This window comes from Leptonotus elevatus, chromosome 6 (genome assembly GCF_054856555.1).
Source record: "Leptonotus elevatus isolate MCC_2025b chromosome 6, RoL_Lele_1.0, whole genome shotgun sequence".
NCBI classification, from domain to species: domain Eukaryota; kingdom Metazoa; phylum Chordata; class Actinopteri; order Syngnathiformes; family Syngnathidae; genus Leptonotus; species Leptonotus elevatus.
Window position 1 is genome coordinate 18,000,801 of NC_141244.1, and position 18,412 is coordinate 18,019,212.

At 42.4% G+C, this 18,412-nt stretch overlaps 1 protein-coding gene across 2 annotated transcripts; it reads left to right on the top strand.

The window, feature by feature from the left end:
• The first annotated feature begins 558 nt into the window (after positions 1-558).
• On the top strand, positions 559-14,350 carry adar (adenosine deaminase RNA specific). Of its 2 annotated transcripts, none has more exons than XM_086079134.1 (16): positions 559-650; positions 3,453-4,863; positions 5,981-6,309; positions 6,441-6,633; positions 6,706-6,908; positions 8,133-8,268; positions 8,351-8,580; positions 8,694-8,850; positions 9,927-10,095; positions 10,195-10,288; positions 10,369-10,485; positions 10,591-10,718; positions 10,800-10,982; positions 11,237-11,349; positions 11,588-11,715; positions 12,818-14,350. In XM_086079134.1, the coding sequence occupies exons 2-16, from the start codon at positions 3,538-3,540 to the stop codon at positions 13,128-13,130; spliced, it is 3,819 nt and encodes a 1,272-aa protein (XP_085935260.1). In that variant the 5' UTR covers positions 559-650; positions 3,453-3,537; the 3' UTR covers positions 13,131-14,350. The 2 variants fall into 2 exon arrangements, with proteins under 2 accessions (XP_085935260.1, XP_085935262.1); XM_086079136.1 differs by lacking the exon at positions 559-650 and adding an exon at positions 1,528-1,837.
• Positions 14,351-18,412: the final 4,062 nt, after the last annotated feature.

Sequence of the window (18,412 nt, forward strand, 5' to 3'; positions counted from 1 at the left end):
ATACTCGAAATCATCTGGCATCTTTAAAACCCCTGTGCAGTTCACAGTAGAGCAATACTGACACCTACTGGATATTACAGCAAGTGAAAAAAATTCTACACGCTTCATTAGGTACACTTCACATTGGAAATTTATTGAAACATATGATATATGTACTTTATTACATGGGGGGAATTGTAACTCCTCATATTTCAATTTAAGTATTAAGTCAGCCTTCTAGAAAACAAGAAAAATGCCAATAAGAATTACTGTTATGTTTAAAAATATTTTCCTAGTAGGGATTCTAAAAATTTGATATATTAGCAGATGCCATTACCTAGTTACTTTTATCCGCTTTACGAGTAACCAACTGCGAAAACATATATTATTATTTTTTTCTTCGTGAGATTTATTTAAAATTGTGAACAATTTTTTAAAAATCTTTAGTACTGTTATTCCAAACACGTTTTGCTTGTGTGTGTTGCATTCTTATCAGTATTTCTTTAGAAGATGTTGTTTGTTTATTCGTGACGTAATCTTAACGCGACACGTCCTCGTACGTTTTTGTCACATGGTGATTGCGTCACAACTCCTTCCATCGTTCCCGAGATTGTTTCCATCTCCGCAATACGCTGTTCCCTGAGCCAGCGTGGACAAAACAGTGGATCGAGGTAGGGGATGGATTTCCTCGCTGTTTAGTCAAGTATTTTGAGAGTTTATTTTTAAAACTCTGTATTATGTGGCCAATGAATGGTCTATGCGCCAAGCGGTAGGTTAAAAATGGTGCAGTGGCGGTGCGGCGACCGCCACCATAATGGAGCTAGGCTACCAAAGACTAGCATCTGTTAGCTTGCACTGTCGCCACTTCGCACTTTTAATTTATTCGTTTTTAGCGTATCGCTCGAAACAAACACAATCTGAAACACTGCTCCCTGTACGCCTATTGTAATGTAAAGCAATGTTGCGTTAGATTACCGTGTAGGTCTCGCCACCTCAAAATCGCGAAGAACCCCCAGCCAAAATAAGAGTATTAATGTTATCACTTAAATATATAAATTACCTTTTATTTGCACACCTATATGTAAATATGTTTATAACTTTATACGCCTCATAATTTGTACCGATTTCACGTGCACGTAGGTTTAACGCTGCATTTAACACGTGCACAAATATACATGTGCGCGTGTACTAAATTATGAACGAGACTGTAGACAAGTGATGTATATTTGTGTTCGTAATGGGATGTTAGTAAAATTAGGCTTAATATAAAGGAGACTGTTTTGGTTCCTTGGGTGATGTTTGCGTTTTTAAGGGCTGAATGCGACATGTGCTCACTCGTTTGTGATTGACACCATGTGTTTTTGTAGTCACTACTTCTTTTTTTTCTGTTATGACCTTCACGTTCTGTCCTAATGCCACAACATCGCACCATAAGTTCTGCTTTTACAAACGTCACTTGGAAGTTCTTTATTATTTTTTTTTTACAACCACACAGCATCAGTTTACCTTCCGGTCACATGACTCAAACGAAAGTTAACCATCTTTCAAGAAGGGAAATCGAAACTAAATTTGTCTCATGGCCGTTTTTCTATCTCGCCCTTTTGCACGATTGTCTGAGATTTTTGCTGGTGAAATCAGTTGTATGTAATAAGACAGTGTGTTGTGCCGTACTTAGATTACTACTGATGTTCTTTTCTTGCTCCGTGAAAAAAATCCGCCAACCAGTCCGCACCTGGAAGAAGCAGACAAAACGTATTTAACCTCCAGTAGGATTTGCGTGTTATTTTCCACTTTCGCCGCCACCCATTTTAATCTATCGTAATATAAACTCATCATCGCAGCCATTTCCAGCAACAAGGTGAGGATCGCATGAGTTTTAAACGCAATTCCTGACATCACCGTAGACACTTGGAAAACATTGATTTAGCATTAATCAGAAATATTTAGCTTTAAAAATAAATAAATAATAATAATATTATATTTACAATACCGTAGTTCTAATCCATCAAGGGGAAATTATTTTTACTCCCTATTCTCTAGCAGTGCTTTCCTCATTGTTTTGTATATGTGCAGACATAATTATGATTTTGATACTCTGAAGAAGACCATCACAAGTGTAAACTGCAATAATATCGGTTGTTGTTTTCACAAAGGATAAAGGATATGAGTATTGTTGTTGCTCTTAGTGCATTTTTGTTAACATTTAGTTGTTAAAGGATTCTATCACCAAAACATTGATGCTAATTTCATTAGTCTGTCCATGGTGTTTTGCATTTTGTGTTAGCATTAAGCTAACAGGCTTTACAAGGTGTAAAGTTAGGTCAATACTCATTGTGGCATTCTTTGTTTTATTTTTAGTTTGACAGTAAATTTCAATTGGGAATGTCAATAGACAGTTGAAGCAAGCACTTGGCTGTTTATTTTTATTTTTTAAGAATTGATCACTCTGCCAAACTACCAAGTGCACACATTATTTATCAAAACTGAACTAGCGTGGATACAAACCCATTGGCACATTCTGACAGGCGAAAATGAAATGTTAAGTTAAGTGCACAAACAAACATTGTAATAGTTATTAAAAAAAAAATCATTCTAAATCCTAAAACTTTGTCTCATTGTCCGTGTCATGGCCATTTTCCCTCCAGGCTTCTGTTCATGTCAGTCCCAATTACCGTGATGCACCAACATTGCAGTGTTGTCCCTTAACGTGGCCGCTTACATCTTTGTGACAAGTCAGATCTGCTGACTGAAGAAAACCTGACCCAGTATTTGGTGTTTTGTTGTTGTTATTCTTGTGTATACAAAAATTAGGCTCACCTCTGAATCAGTCTTGTGCAATAGAGCAATGTATATTATTTGCTAACTTATAAATAAATATAAAGTCAATATAGTCAAGTACTGTGTGTGCATGAGGTGTGGTTGCAGGTGAAAGTGAATTCCTAATGCCCTTTGTGAGTTTTTTTTTTTTCTTTTCATTGTCGCTTGGGTGACTTTTTGTCTGCGGCAGTCTCACATTACTTTGTTAAATTCACATCCATCAAAAACATTGTAAGGCCCGAAATAAAATGGAATAGTCACAACAAGATTTAAATTATTCATCCCTGTCCTTTTACCCAGGGATTAAGTTTCTGTGTGCCTGGGACTGAGATGCTAAGTCACTTTGCAATGTCTTTGTTGACTGACAAGGTTATAATTCTCTGGATGCATACCATGGCAGCCATGGTTTTGATTTCTATCTTTTTTCCCCCCCATGGTACTGATATAATTCTTAGATCACAGGGTAGAGATGTCTGTTGGGAAAAGAAAGGCCCCTGGTGTGGTATTGATCATGTATATTTTATGAGGTGCATCACATTATTCAGAGACACTTGATCGTGTCAGGTTGAAGGGTCACCAGAAGGGTTTTAACAGGAAATAGCTTCTTCTATTTGTATTCTAATGTTGTCCTGTGGTTGTTTTTGTTTGTCTTCCAGGTGTACTTGTTGCTTGTGGTAGGTGTACAATTGCCTAGACTTTACATCCAGCCGCTTCGGCCCCTTCTTTCTCGACCCCTGCGCTATGAGCAGAGGTAGAGGAGGGCCTTACAACGATCAATCCTACCGGTACCCACCACCTTATCTCCAGACGAGGGAGCGTTACGAAAAATCGGATCCATCTGCTTCCTTCCAGAGAAGCGCCCCGCAGTTCCATCAACCATTTCCAAATTACTGCAACAGACATGTCTATCCTGTAGCATCCACACGGCCTCCGTCTCCCCTTTGCCCCCCTGCCCCACCCAAACCAAGCCCCTCTAAGAAACCTCCAATCCCTAACACACCCTCACATAGTCAGAGTTGTGATTCCCACCCCGACCTCAATTCCTTTCAGTACCTACAGGTCCAGTTTCTGAGAGGACAGCGCGCTGAGGCACCGCAGTTCAGAGCCAGTCCTCACAAACCTGCCCGGTTAAATAATCCCTCATACCAGCAGCAGTCGGGTTATAGTAGTTATCCAAAGCCCAACTGGGTTCGAGGTCATTACAGCCAGGCCCCCAGTCTTGCTGGACACCCAAATCAAAACCAGGTGCAAAGTAGATACCGCGTCCCCAACAGTAAATGGAACGTGGATGCTAACATTCTGTGCGGCAGTTTTCAGAGCTTGTCCCTCAACCAAAGAACCCTGAGCGTCATCCCTCTCACCCCAGAAATCCAGGACCAGGTGCACAGGGCTTTACAACCAATCAAAAGTGTCTCTGCAAAATTCTTGGCCAAAAAACTACATCTTACAAAGAAGGTTGTCAACCAGGCCCTCTACTCTTTGGCGGATTTACAGAAAGTCTCCAAGCAAGGAGAAACTCCTCCGAAGTGGACTTTATACATCAAACCTGTCAGGGTCAAGGAACCTCAAAAGTCTGTTTCAAGGAACCCCCAACAAACTGAAGTCAAGTTAGAGACTAAAACAGAAATAGAAGAAGACTCTGACACAGAAACTTCTTCTTCGGAGTCTTCTGCTTCTGAAGAATTTCACTCATCTGGTCAAAGTCAACAACATCAACCTTTCACAATGTCGGATCAAAAGGAGCTCGTCTTGCAGCACCTTCTGGATTTAGCGCCGGTATCTGCCCTTGTGCTGGCCAAAAACATGGGCTTGAAGAGTTCCAAGCAGGTCAGTTCCACCCTGTATGCCCTAGAGAAGCTCGGGGAAGTCGTGAGGAACCGTGACGACAAACCTCCCACCTGGGAGCTCTCAGCCCACCGCAAAGAGAAGATGATGAGGACGCTTAAAGCCGCACAGAGCGATCAGATGGTGAAAATGGAAAGTGAGGAGAAGCTCATCTTACCACTTGAACCAACGTCAAAGCTTGAGCAGCTGTCGTTTGACAGTTGGATGCCAAAGACTGAAGTGGTAGGTTCTCTTTCACGTTTGTTTGATTTGTATGTGTAAAGATTTAGCTTTCTCCGTTTTGTCCATTTTGGATCATGTAAATCAAGTCTACTTTGTTGACTTTTGGACCATGTATTCTCCGAATCCATGTTCCCCTACAAAATATTTTTAAGCCTGGTGGCCAGGGGGTGTGGGCGATGAACGACTCGCGCCGAATTCAGTGATTACGTTGGTGACGCTAAGCCTTGCGGCCCACCAGGCTTATAAACCGCTGAGGGAAACCATAATGTTTCCGTGGTCCACTATAGACTGATGTTTGAAAGTTGCACGCAAATGCTGCTCAGATTGATAACCAGTTAAATGTTTCCCTAAATATTTTATTTTTCTTTTAAAGGGGAAGCCAACCCCACTTTAATTTATATGTTTTATGCAGCCCCGCTAGTCTAAATACAGTATTCTGGTTTAATATTATGTTAATGGTGTACGAGTTAAGCATCAAAATCTAGCTGTTTTAACCATATTTGAAGGCGGCCATTTTGCCACTTGCGGTCGACTCAAGATGACATCAATGTTGCTCGGGTAACAACCAATCACAGATCAGCTTCAGAAAACAGGTGAGCTCTGATTGGTTGTTCCCCCTAGCAACTGTAATGTCATCTTCAGTCGACAGGAAGTGGCAAAATGGCCTCTCCCTGAGATGGATAAAAATGGCCTGATTTTGCTTCATAACTCGTATTCCAAAAATGTAATATTGGAAGGCGGCCATTTTGCCACTTGCTATCGACTCAAGATGACATCAATGTTGCTCGGCTAACAACTAATCACAGCACAGCTTCAGAAAACAGGCAAGCTCTGATTGGTTGTTGCCTGAGCTCTGAGCAACTGTGATGTCATCTTCAGTCGACAGGAAGTGGCAAAATGGCCGCCCGCAGAGATGGATAAAAATGGCTGGATTTTGCTTCATAACTCATATTCCAAAAATGTAATATTAATCAGAATATCATGTTTAGACTAGTGAGGTCACATATAACATATTATTGTCAAGAAATGTTTAAGGTTGACTTGAAAACAATAGTAAAATAAGCAACAAAAGTGTGAAGCACAGCACTCCCTAATCTGATTTTTATTTTACCGTCAGCTGTCTCCTACCAAGGTTAAACCACCACCCATAACCTCAAGTCAGGAGGAAATGACTGTTGAAGGACAGTGGGCCTCCGACGATATTCCAGAATATCTAAACGCCATTCGCAAACAGACGGACGTGGAGAGAGCGTCCGCCGAGAACGCCAACCCGATTGGAACCGTTGCTGTGTCTCTGGCTGCTCCGCCGGCACAGAACCTTTGGGCAAAACTGCAGGAGGTTCGTCTGAAGAACCCCGTCAGCGGCCTAATGGAATACGCTCAATATCTGGGCCAGAGTTGTGAGTTCATACTCCTCGACCAGTCAGGACCTTCCCATGACCCCAGGTTAGGCCCCCAAGAGTATGCTTTAGGAAAATCAATAGCTTTTAATGAAAACATTTAATGCTAGCATGCTGAATGTAATAGATTTGCTTATAGCGCCTAATTTGTACTCGTATTTATGCTCCGTTTGCCAGATTCCGCATGCAGGTGATGCTGAATGGGAGACTCTTTCCAATTGTCGAAGCCTCTGCCAAGAAGGTCGCAAAGAAAGACGCCGCCGCCGCCACTTTGCTGATTCTCTTCGGAGAGATGCAGGGAGGTACAAGTAGCGGCAATGAAGGAAGTACTGCCGGTATGAACCAAACAATGGACGCAATCTCCAGTGATGTAAGTTGGGACTCCAGAGTCACACGATTGGTCAGATTTAGCTTTCAATAACGAACGGCTTTGATTTTTCAGGGCACCATTGAGGGCTCCGGGGGTGTTTTCGGAGCAGGTACTGTGGAAGTGATGGGGATGCCCGAGGGACCTCGTCAGCCACTGTCTCGCTCACTGCCCGGGGGGAAGAATCCCGTGTCGGTTCTGATGGAATACAGCCAACGCAGCGGGAACCCCATTGAATTTATCATCACAGGCCAAGTTGGCCCGCCACATGATCCAAGGTACTTACAGCTTCACTACCACAGCCTTTGGGTTTTTATTGTGAACTGTCCTTTTAAATATTTTTCCTCTATGGGGGTGGGGGGTGAAATGAACCAAACCCATGTTTCTTCTAGGGATACACCGGCGCCGATATCGGGCATTTTGGTGAATATCGGTATTGGCCTTTTTTTCTTTCTTTTTTTTAATCTGACGGCCGATTAAAGGTGAATCTAAAACCTTTTTAATCTCAGGGAACCATTTGTTAAAAATTTCAGTTATCTTTATAAGAGATGCTGCTGACCCTGGGAACCTTCTGAACCTTTTATTTTTGTTTGACATTAAAACAAAGAAATGTGAAAGTTTAAGATTTCAGATATTTTAAAACATTTTGGAAAAAAATATTTACTATAGTGACTAGTGAGCTATGGTATTTACTTTACTTTTGACTTTTTAAGGTGTACTGATAGTTTAGAAATTTAAAATGAAGTCTATGTCTGACAAAACATTTTGATCTACATTTTGAAAAGTCTGAACAATTGTTCAATAAACATGCTTTAAGACATTACAACAAAGTTCAAGATTGGCATTTGTAGTTTAAAAACATTCTGATGCCACTATTTTTTTTCCCGGCTTCCAATATCGATTATCGGCTAATATTCGGTATCGGCCCTGAGAAAAACACATGATCTATCTCTAGTTTCTTTGTTTCAATTAACCAAACATAGGGCAGTATGATGCTCACAGGTGACAATTGTGGGCCTGATTTAGCCATTAAACCATGCATTATGCAGCACTACCACCCCCTTATAATCATTTACGGCGATGCTAAACATTCTTGCTTAGACAACAAAAACCTAGCATGTTTTTGCTAACATTAAGTCTGTTCACGACCCCTTCCCCCTGGGTCTTTCCTTCTGAGTGTTCACATGTTTGTCAGAAGGTTCTTTATCTCATCCCACTTTGCCCCTCCAGGAGTATTTTGTCATACACCCTGTGTCAATTCAGTCTTTTTACCTCTACTACTTTTGGTCACAGTCAGCTGACTAGGAAACACAGCAAGCTTGTATTTTCTAACTTTGCCATAAGCCATGTATTAATCCGTCTTGACTTGCACCACCAGCTCCTCTCATTGTAACAATATATTTTACAATAAAAGCCTCCATATCAAATAGGGAAGGGAAGTGTGATGATATGTTTCGAGGTCAAACACTAAACTCGATGTCAACCGCCTCTCTTGTCCTCAGGTTCATGTACAGAGTAAAGGTTGGAGAGAATCTGTTTGCGGAGGCCTCGGCCCCAAGCAAAAAGGCAGCGCGCCAGCTGGCAGCAGAGGAGGCCGTCAAAGAATTGATGGCCGACGGTAGACTGCAGCTCAACAAGGTGAGCAAACTCCTCGTGGTTCTATTGTCTTCCCCTTCCCTGCTTGTTCTGTAAAGTTTTGTCCTTGTCTCCTTGCCATCAGCCCCAGTTGCCCCTCGGCTCCTCCAGCGATAGCGATAGCTGTGGGACTTGCCCCTCTCTGCCGCCTTTGACAGCCGACGAGTTGCGAGCAGCCCACGAGGCCGGGGTCGGGGATCTCATCAACCACCTGAACAACAACGCCGTGTCGGGGCTGCTGGAGTACGCCAGGGCTAGAGGATTTGCTGCTGAGATCCGCCTGGTGGGCCAGTCTGGGTCAGCGCATGAGCCTAAGTATGTGTGAGCTTCACATGTCTAGTTCATGGGAATGTCTTTTTTCTTTTTAATATATATATATATTTTGGGAATAAGAAAAAAAATGCCCTGATTTATTTTCTGGCTTTCAGGTTCACTTATCAGGCCAAGCTGGGTGGACGCTGGTTCCCGCCAGTTTGCGCCTCAAACAAGAAGCAAGGCAAGCAGGAGGCGGCCGACGCTGCTCTACGTGTTCTGATTGGGGAGGCGGAGAGGGCAGCCCGCACTGGGGAGCTCATCCCCGCTGAGGTATTTTTTAGTCACTAATGGCTGACCCAGTTGCGAAGGGGACACAATAGAAGATAACACTTAAAGGGGGGGAAGTAAACCCCCAAATTTTCCTTACAATAATGTGTCATATGCACGCACCTCCACTAGTCTAAACAAGGTATTCTGATTGATATTGTCGTGTTTGTGGAATATGAATAAAGCAGCAAACTCAGTTTTAGGGGGCGGCCATTTTGCTACTTGCTGTCAACTGTAAATGACATCACAGTTCCTCAGGGCTCAGGTAACGACCAATCACGGCTCAGCTTGCAAACAAAACGACCAAAACAAGTGAGCCGCCATTTTCTGTCAACATTATGTGGCAAAATGGTCGCGCCCCTTGAGATGGATAAAAACGTGTGGACTTTGCTGCTTAATTCATTTTCTACAAATGCAAAATTTATTGGACTACCGTGCTTAGATTATTTATTTATACTATAAATGAATCCTGTGGGGGCTAATTGTAAGTTTCTGCAATACAAAAATGTAGGCGAGTCTCAAGTTGTCTTTACTTTGTTTTCTTTACTCCAACGTGCACAAAAAAAATACAACTGCGTTATTCACGTCTTTCTCCGCTCTCTCTATTAATCTCGTTTCTTCTTCGCTCTTCTATATAGGCAACAAGTGCATCTTTTTCTTCGTATCTGTCTCGAACGCACATTAATGTCCAATAGTAGACTCTACCACCACCCAGTGGTAAAAATAATTCAATACACACCATTTAACACAAGAACAAATCAATGCTCTTACACCATTTTTAACTAAATCTTAATATATAATTTTAACTTCAAATAACTGCTAATAATCGCTATGAAATTACAGTATATTAACTGTATCATTAACTAATGATAAAACAAATACATTGTATTGTATTTAGTTCATTTGCAGATGCATCAATAAATCAACAATTGCTCATTTGGCCTAAAGCTACAACCATCGTAAACGCATTTTATGTTTCCATACTATACAGTTACCACAGCATACCTCAGGAAATTGATTTTGAGTCAAATGATCGACTGCAGGATGTAGTTATCGTCCTGTATCTCTCTCTTTTCTAGCTTCCTGTGAGTGGCAGCACGTTGCACGACCAGATTGCCATGTTAAGCCACCAGCGGTTCAACGCCCTGACCACTCGCATCCAACACAGCCTGCTGGGACGCAAGATCCTGGCCACCTTCGTCATGAGGAGGGGGGAAGGCCTAGGGACTGTTGTCAGCCTGGGAACGGGTGTGTGTGGTGTTTTCCCAGAAAATTACTACCGATCGATTGCGTAGCATATTTCAATGATCTGTGACATTGATTGTGTTTTCTTTTTGTCAATTCCAGGCAATCGTTGTGTGAAAGGGGAGGAGCTGAGCCTGAAAGGGGACACTGTGAATGATGGCCATGCTGAAATCATCTCCAGGAGGGGGTTTGTTAGGTACAAATTGATCTTCTTAAAAAAAAAAATCTAAAAAATCAATGGTTTCATTTTTGTTTGCAAATCTATCTCCCTCTTAGATTTCTGTACAGTGAGTTGCTGAAACACTTTGAAGGTGCAGACAACAGTATATTTGAGATGGGGGCGGACAACAAACTGCAGATGAAATCTGACATCACCTTTCACCTCTACATTAGGTGGGATGATATTTCCCTTTTCCCCCTTCTGCCCCTTTCTCTGCCACATGCACCAATGATATCATGTCAAATCTTACTGGTCTTTTCTTTTTCTCTCATATGAAGCACGGCGCCATGCGGGGACGGCGCCCTGTTCGACAAGTCGTGCAGCGAAACGGGCGAAGAGGTGGGCTGCCACCAGCCCCTGTTTGAGAACGCCAAGCAGGGCAAGCTGCGCACCAAGGTGGAGAACGGTGAGACCCTCAAAACACGACAAGACGATACACGGCGTGCATTTTGGACCCATGTGACCTTGTCGGTTTGCGCGTTACAAGGTGAGGGAACCATCCCGGTGGAGTCCAGCGCGATTGTGCCTACCTGGGATGGAATACAGCACGGGGAGAGGCTGCGCACCATGAGCTGCAGTGACAAGATCATGCGCTGGAACGTGCTGGGCCTACAGGGGGCGCTGCTCACTCACTTTCTGCATCCCGTCTACCTGAAGTCAATCACGCTTGGTAAAGCATTTTGTTTACATGCTCTCAGGCTTTATAGCTTTTAAACATCTCTGTCTATAATTAGACAACGTGTTTATATACAATTAGTTACACCGCAAGCTATCCGTTTTTATTTCATTTCCAACTAATTTACAACACTACTTTTAAAAATAAATGGCTTGCAGATTATTACAAATTGTTTTTACTTGTTTACATGTCACCAGTGGGGGGGTAATCTTAAGCTTCCTTCATTTTGTAACCGTTGTTGTGTTCAGGCTATCTGTACAGCCACGGTCACCTGACTCGGGCTGTGTGCTGCAGGCTGGCCAGAGATGGTGACGCATTCAGTCACAGTCTCCCTCCTCCCTTCCAGCTGAACCACCCTGAGGTGAGAGCACTGTCATAAATCACCCGATGTTCTCTTCACTAATTGAAGCCCTCCAGCCGTTTTCTTTATCAACGAAACAAGTGTATTGATCTGTCAGCACCAAACAAGCGGGTCACTCCTACTGTGAGGGGAAATCTGACTCGAGATGCACTAATTATCTCAGATATGTTTGTATTACTTGACAGAATTGGCATTCTGATACTAACCAGGCCCAATGCATGTATTCCGTGCTCCATAGGTGGGCCGAGTCAGCGTGTACGACTCCACACGCCACACGGGCAAAACTAAGGAGTCCAGCGTGAACTGGAGCCTTCCGGACCACACGAGTGTGGAAGTTCTGGATGGGACAAAAGGCAAACTAGATGGGTAAGTCGCCAAACTACAGAAAAGGTTTCTTGTTAAAGCTTTCCGAAAGTGTGGAACTTGTAAAGTCCTTAAAGTCATCAAGTAAAGAAATTTATGCACAAACGGTGACTGTCATCAAATCACACAAGACTTCAACTCTTTAAGCATCTTAACCCTTGGGTCGTATTATTATTTTTTTCTTTTTTTTTCTTTTTTCTAGACTTGTGGTATTTCAGCCCAAAATAGCCTCTGCTCTTGAATTGTGATGACTGACTTAATTAAGAATATATTTCTACTTTCAACTACTCAAAATGTTCAGTGGCATCAGACGTACTGTATATAAGCCCCCCCCCTCCTTTTTTTAATGCCTTCTATGGACAATAAAAGCACTATTGTGCTATGATTCAAGCTAACTGTGCTGTCTATATGGTGTATTTATATATTTTGAAAAATTTTAATGGGAATATTTCATATAACATTCATTAAATAAGAGCCTTGAAAAGGTTCAATCATAACTTTTTTTTGACAAAAAAAATCTGATTTATAATGGGAGTCAATGACACCAAAAATGGGCATTTTATAAAGAAACATGATATAAATTCCCCTCTCCCATTTGCAATAATTTAGAAATTACCACATGGATCCATTTTGAACCTCTACACGTTATGACAATTTGCTAAATTTTTTAGCTTCCTAGTGTTTTTTTATATACTTTTGTTACTTTACCTTTGATATAACACACAAATATTAACTTTTTATTAAATTATTAAATTAATTTAATTTAATAAATGTTCAGTATTGTGTTTGGAGGCGCTACACACAAAATACGGTGGACTGAACCACAACAACATGGTAAGATTGTCAAGGAAGAAGTGGATTGAGATGAAACAGCTGGACTAGAGCGTGTGCATGCTTCGTTTTTAGTCACAGGTGAAGGACTTTTTTTTTTGTAAAACACTGGGAAAATGTTCGCCAACGGCGGCGGTGGGTTGGGGACATTTCAGGTTTTTTGTCTCAGGTCGCTGTGCAGCGGGCCTTAAAGTCCCACTGAAACAGTAAAAACAAACTTCAACTTGTATTTAAAAATCACGCCTCAACAATACTCCCTATGTGGTTCCCACAGGAACAAGCTGGCCGTGTCCCGCGTGTCCAAGTCCAACCTATTCTGTCTCTTCCGCACACTGTGCCAACGCTGCGACCGCAACGAGCTCCTCGCCATGCACTCGTACTCTCAGGCCAAGCTGGCGGCCAGCTCCTTCCAGCTGGCCAAGCACCGCTTCTTCCAGGCGCTCGGCGACCACGGCTACGGCGCCTGGATCGGCAAGCCGCTGGAGGAGAAGAGCTTCGAGGCGGCGGAGGAGTCAGCCAGCGCGCCCGCCGCGTTCGGCGGCAGTCGGAACGGAGGGGCGATGGAATACAACCAGGCGGAGGCGTAGCGCGGGGATGTTTATGATACTCTGCTCGGAAAAGGGAGGGAGGCGAAAGGACAATCAAACCTCGATTAGCCACTGGCCGCCTATGTGTCATCTGATGGAAACGTGGCTACGGGCTAACAACAGACTGATGGGAACGGATGAACTTAAGATGAGATGTTGAGAAGCCTGAAGGAGGAACACGCTTGGAAATGGCAATCGAAAGAGAGGGAGCAATGAGGCTATGCTATCTTATACATAGAGCCGCAGTCACTGACAAGTTCCACGCCTGAACATCATGTGACCTGCCAGTGGCTTCCTTTTCGTCTTGAAAAGGTCTCTCCTGACGACCAACGGGGAAGCCGAAAGAAGACCAAGCAGCGAGCTTTGATTTGCATTTCTTTGAATGGACTCAAGGCACCTCTAGTGATTTAAACCAGCTATGAAAAAAACACATCCATCCGTACATGGTCGCCATGGTAACCGTGAGCACACCATAGTTTCGTGCACCTCTTTGATCAGTCCTATGCTTTTATATACACACAAAAAAAAAGATGTCATGGCCTCCAGGCTGCACGCGAGTTCTCCGCGTTTGTTCTAACTTGTCCTGCGTCCATATTTGGTCATTCCACTTTTGCAGTGAAAAAGTCCTACGAGCTCATTGACCGTGAACACATTTGTTGTTAACTGAGATTTGTGTGTGTTTTTGTTTTTAAGTTTTAGTTTAGATGATGCAATATGCAAACTACAAATGCACAAATGTGATCCAAATACACAATTCCAGTCAAAGGTAGCCTAAATTTGTACTTATTGTAGTAAAATGAGTTTTTCTGACTACTGTGTTTAAGCACACATGCTTCAACTGGAAAGTAAGTTTGACTCTTTTTTTTTTTTTTTGCAGACACTTTTGTGGAAAAGCTTTAAAAATCCACCCAACATTTATTTTTATTAATTGATTTAAAACTTAAGATTGTACCTACAAACCATTTATCATAGCGTGGTGCAACCCTCTGATTGGTGGATGCGCAAAATCTGTTTTAACAAGATGTTTTATTTTACAATTAATGTAAAGTTTTTGCCTTCACTTCCCCCCATTAGCAATACATTGTATTCTAGACACTCAATGTGTGTGTATGTAGATTAAATCTTGTATAGATTTTTTTTTTTTTTTTTTTTTTTACAAATTAAGATTGGAAGTCTCAAAAAGAATAAATTGACCATATTCCATTGGAATGTGTTTGGAACTTTCCTCTCATCCTTCATACAGAATTCATTCATCATCTGCTGCTTAGCCCCGAGGCGAGGGGTGCTTTCTTTACCTCAGGGCAGAATTTTAGAGGGGTGCTCACTGTATGTAACCTTCAGGGGTTGCCCGTCTTTGTGCCAAATCGATGCGCTATCCCTTCTATGCTGAAACATGACTGAAGGGTGTGATGCTTCCATAACAACGGGGGGAGTTGGGTTAAAAGCGGCTTCTCGTGCTCGCTGGGATCAGCAGATGGGAACGTGAAGAGCTCGGGGGCTTTAAGAGGTGTGAATGTCGACTAGACCTTGTGGAATCGGGTCCGGGTGACCTGTTGTTAGTGGGACGTTAACGAGATCTCGTTTGGGGGTTTCTTCCGACTCAGTGCAGGAGTCCTGCTATTAAGACTTGATGCTATGGTAGGGTGACCAAGACATGTCCACTTTTTTTTACATCCTGCCCGGGGTGTGTTATGAGGTCATGAAACATTGCTTTTGCCTGTGACTAGCATACAAACCAGGCATGTTGTTATAGTCGTCAATCACATTTTTAAATCAAAAATAGTCCTCACAAATCAAATGACAGCGATCCAAAGTTTGAAGTCAGATTTATCCCACTCGGATTGTGTCCGTTTGCCCGAGTGGGATAAATTCGACTTCAAACGCAGCATAAGACCGCCATTTTGACGTGATGTCATCGAGGGAATTGTTAATATTCGATATAGCACTACATTTGATTACATGTTTTTAAAGCAGTATTGTAATCTTGACCAGGGGTTAGGCAAGCGGGGTTCTAAGATTTACAGGGGCCCCCCAAACGTCTTATAGGAACTTAATTTAGTATTAGACTGCCCCCCGGCCCCCCCTTCTCATGCAATGTACTATTCCATCATATTACTGTTTATGGTGCAGACTTGATTCACTTGTCAACCATAAACATTTCTTGACAATATGTTTTATGTGACCTCACTAGTCTAAACATGATATTCTGATTAATATTACATTTACAGAATATGAGTTATGAAGCAAAATCCAGCCGTTTTTGTCCATTTCAGGGGGCGGCCATTTTGCCACTTGCTGTCGACTGAAGATGACATCACAGTTGCTCGGGGCTCAGTTAACGACCAATCACAGCTCACCTGTTTTCTGGAGCTGAACTGTGATTGGTTGTTACCTGAGCCCTGAGCAACTGATGTCATTTTCACTCGACAGCAAGTGGCAAAATGGCCGCCTCCTGAGATGGATAAAAATGGCTGGATTTTGCTGCTTATCTCATATTCCACATATGTAATATTACTCAGAATGTCATATTTAGACTAGTGGGGTCACACCTATAACATATTGTTATCAAGAAGTATTTAAGGTTGACATCCACTGTAAGGACTTTAGTATCACTGACAACCTTGTGCTGAGGTGAAAAAAACTTTTGTCAGTGCAGTAAACAGAAGTGGAGGGCCCCATGACTGAGTTAGTCTTGGGCCCCCCCAAATGACTAAATACGCCCCTAATCTCCAATAAAGTATGTTAGAGGTTGTCATAGCTTGGCAATCATTGTTCCTGTCAGGAGACAAGACGACAATATTGCCAGCTAATTAGCCATGTTACTCATAAATAATTTTATTATAACCTCTTCCCTCCCTCCCAAAGACACTCATGGAAAACAAAATCAACAACACGCCCGAGTTAACATTTGTATAATGACCATGTACTTATTAGCTCCCATCTAATTTGTCATCAGCTATGCATGCATATGTGCAATAATGAGAGCTTCTTCCAATCAATGCTCCGCCTCCCCCCCAAGCCTTTTTCCAAGTATTTTGAGGGTGAGGCTAATGATGAAGAGTGAGACAACAATCACGTAGGAGAGGGGTGGTGGGGGGGGGGGTGTCTTGGAGTGAAATATTAGTCCAGAGCCGAGTGCTCGGAGGAGCCAATCGATGGTCTCCAAAGGAAATAAATGAGAAGAGGGAAAGGGGAAATATGGCAGAAGCTGAGCGGGGGGGGGGGGGGGGGGGGGCATAGGCCTCTTTGGAGTCAAGTGTGAAAAGACACAAGATCACAACAACTTCAAGCATCTATGCTTAATAAAGACGAGGCGGCGGCGCCAGTGGGGATGAGGAAACCTGACAGAGTTACAAATAGGACAAAAAAAAGAGAGTACAAAGTAGTGGCCATTCCTCTAATAGACAATCTTTACACGTTTCTCACATATCTGAGATTTTTTTTTTTATGTGCCGTAGGGAATTATGAACAGTTCAAAATAGCCAGTGATAGCAACAACAAAAATTAAGACTTCTGTTAGAAAGCAAAACAAATGTTCGGGAAAAAAAGCCTACTAGAACATCTCAACTTTATTTGGGGTTATTCCGAGGGGCTTTAAATGGTGGCTGCTGACTCGTCAATGTCATTTTGAACACAGCCACATCCCCTGTTGTCAGGTGTGCACACATGCTAACCAAAACAGCAGCACCTACGAGGATCATGTTTTGTGTGTCTCAACGTCACTTTCACAGTTTCACTTGACACGGACAAAAACTTTCTTTTTTACTTTTTATCAGTAGGCACCTATGTGTGTGTGTGTGTGTGTCCTTCTCTCATTATACATCCAACTTTTTAACTCTCTCTCCGGTTACATATATCGACAGTATATGGTGAGACGCTCCTTATATCTCCTTCTGTTGTTTGTTTTATTATTGCATCTCTGTGGGATACAATATGTTTGAGATTTTCACTCAAGTTTTATTTGGAGCTTTTCATGGCCCTTTTTCCTCCTGCATGCTACCGAGCTAGCAGTGCCTTAGCTCTGGATGAGAGTTGCTACTCGTCCAGTTTTTGCCAGAATTGTTCTCTTTGTTTTACCAGCTGTCTTGGGAAAATAAAAATCTCTCCCAGGACACAATTTGACCGTTTTGTTTTCTTTTTTCTAGAACAATGCCAAAAGCTCATTTGAGTTCCTTAATTCTGTGGCCTAAAAATGTCGCTTTGTTACCGAGCGTGCCGCCAGCGGCACATTTCCGTAGGTGCACTTTGGATTACCGTAACTCTGGCACCGTTTGTGCTATCTGAAAAATTCCAATGGTGTCCTGAAAGCAAAGCCCTTGCGCTTTACAGAAAAAGGACTGTCATTATGGTAATTTCAGTCCTCAGAAGTCAGGGAAGTCGGTGAGTCACGACGAAAGAGTGCAGAGAAGAACAGCGGGATTTTCAGACATTTCTACATCAATTAGAATTTTTTTTTATTATAGAGGCCTACATTTGAACAAAAAGGGGCACGTCCAAAATTATTCATACCTTTCACGCTTGACTGTTAAGTGCCCGAGCTTGGTCAGATGTCCCTTTTTTTTCCCCCTCACAAATCCAAGGTGGCAACCCTACTCTGGATATTGCATTGGTTTTTTTTCTCCACAGTCTCCATTATACCGGTAACATTCTTGGCAGTACTTCATCATAAACATGAAAAAGTGATGCTAGCAGTCTACTCGAGCTGCCTTTTAGTGGCAAATAAGTCCCGCATCTTACCAGATTTTAGCTGGGTCTTAATTGAGGACAAGTGCAACAGGAAATGGGTGTCTCACTTCTTAGGCGTTGTGGAGTGCAAATAATGTGCACGTTTTTGGACTTCTCAAAGCTTCTTTCTCTCCTTGCAGTTTATTTCCTCAGTCTGTGCAATATCCATATAAAATTTATATTATAACATCCTCATCTGTCTCTCTTTTTACCAGCGCATCTGCAGCTTTAAGGGAACCAAATTAAATACTTTTTTTTATGGCCACTTCATGGACCAGTCATTCACTAAATGAGAAGGAGGTGATCTTGGTTCTATCGTACAATAGGGACTGAGACACCGATAGCAAAAGCCGCAAGTAATTTCGGCACCTACCAGAGTTGGTGAAATGGAAGCATTGATTGGATATAGTTTCTTATTTATAATGGATGAGAAAATGCCTTTTGAGAGATCCTGTGGTTTTCTACAAACATGCATTTTTCTAGTTGGGCTTTACTCAGTGGTGAGTCAATAACACCTAAGGTGTGTTTTAAACCCCCCCCCCCCCCCCCCACACACA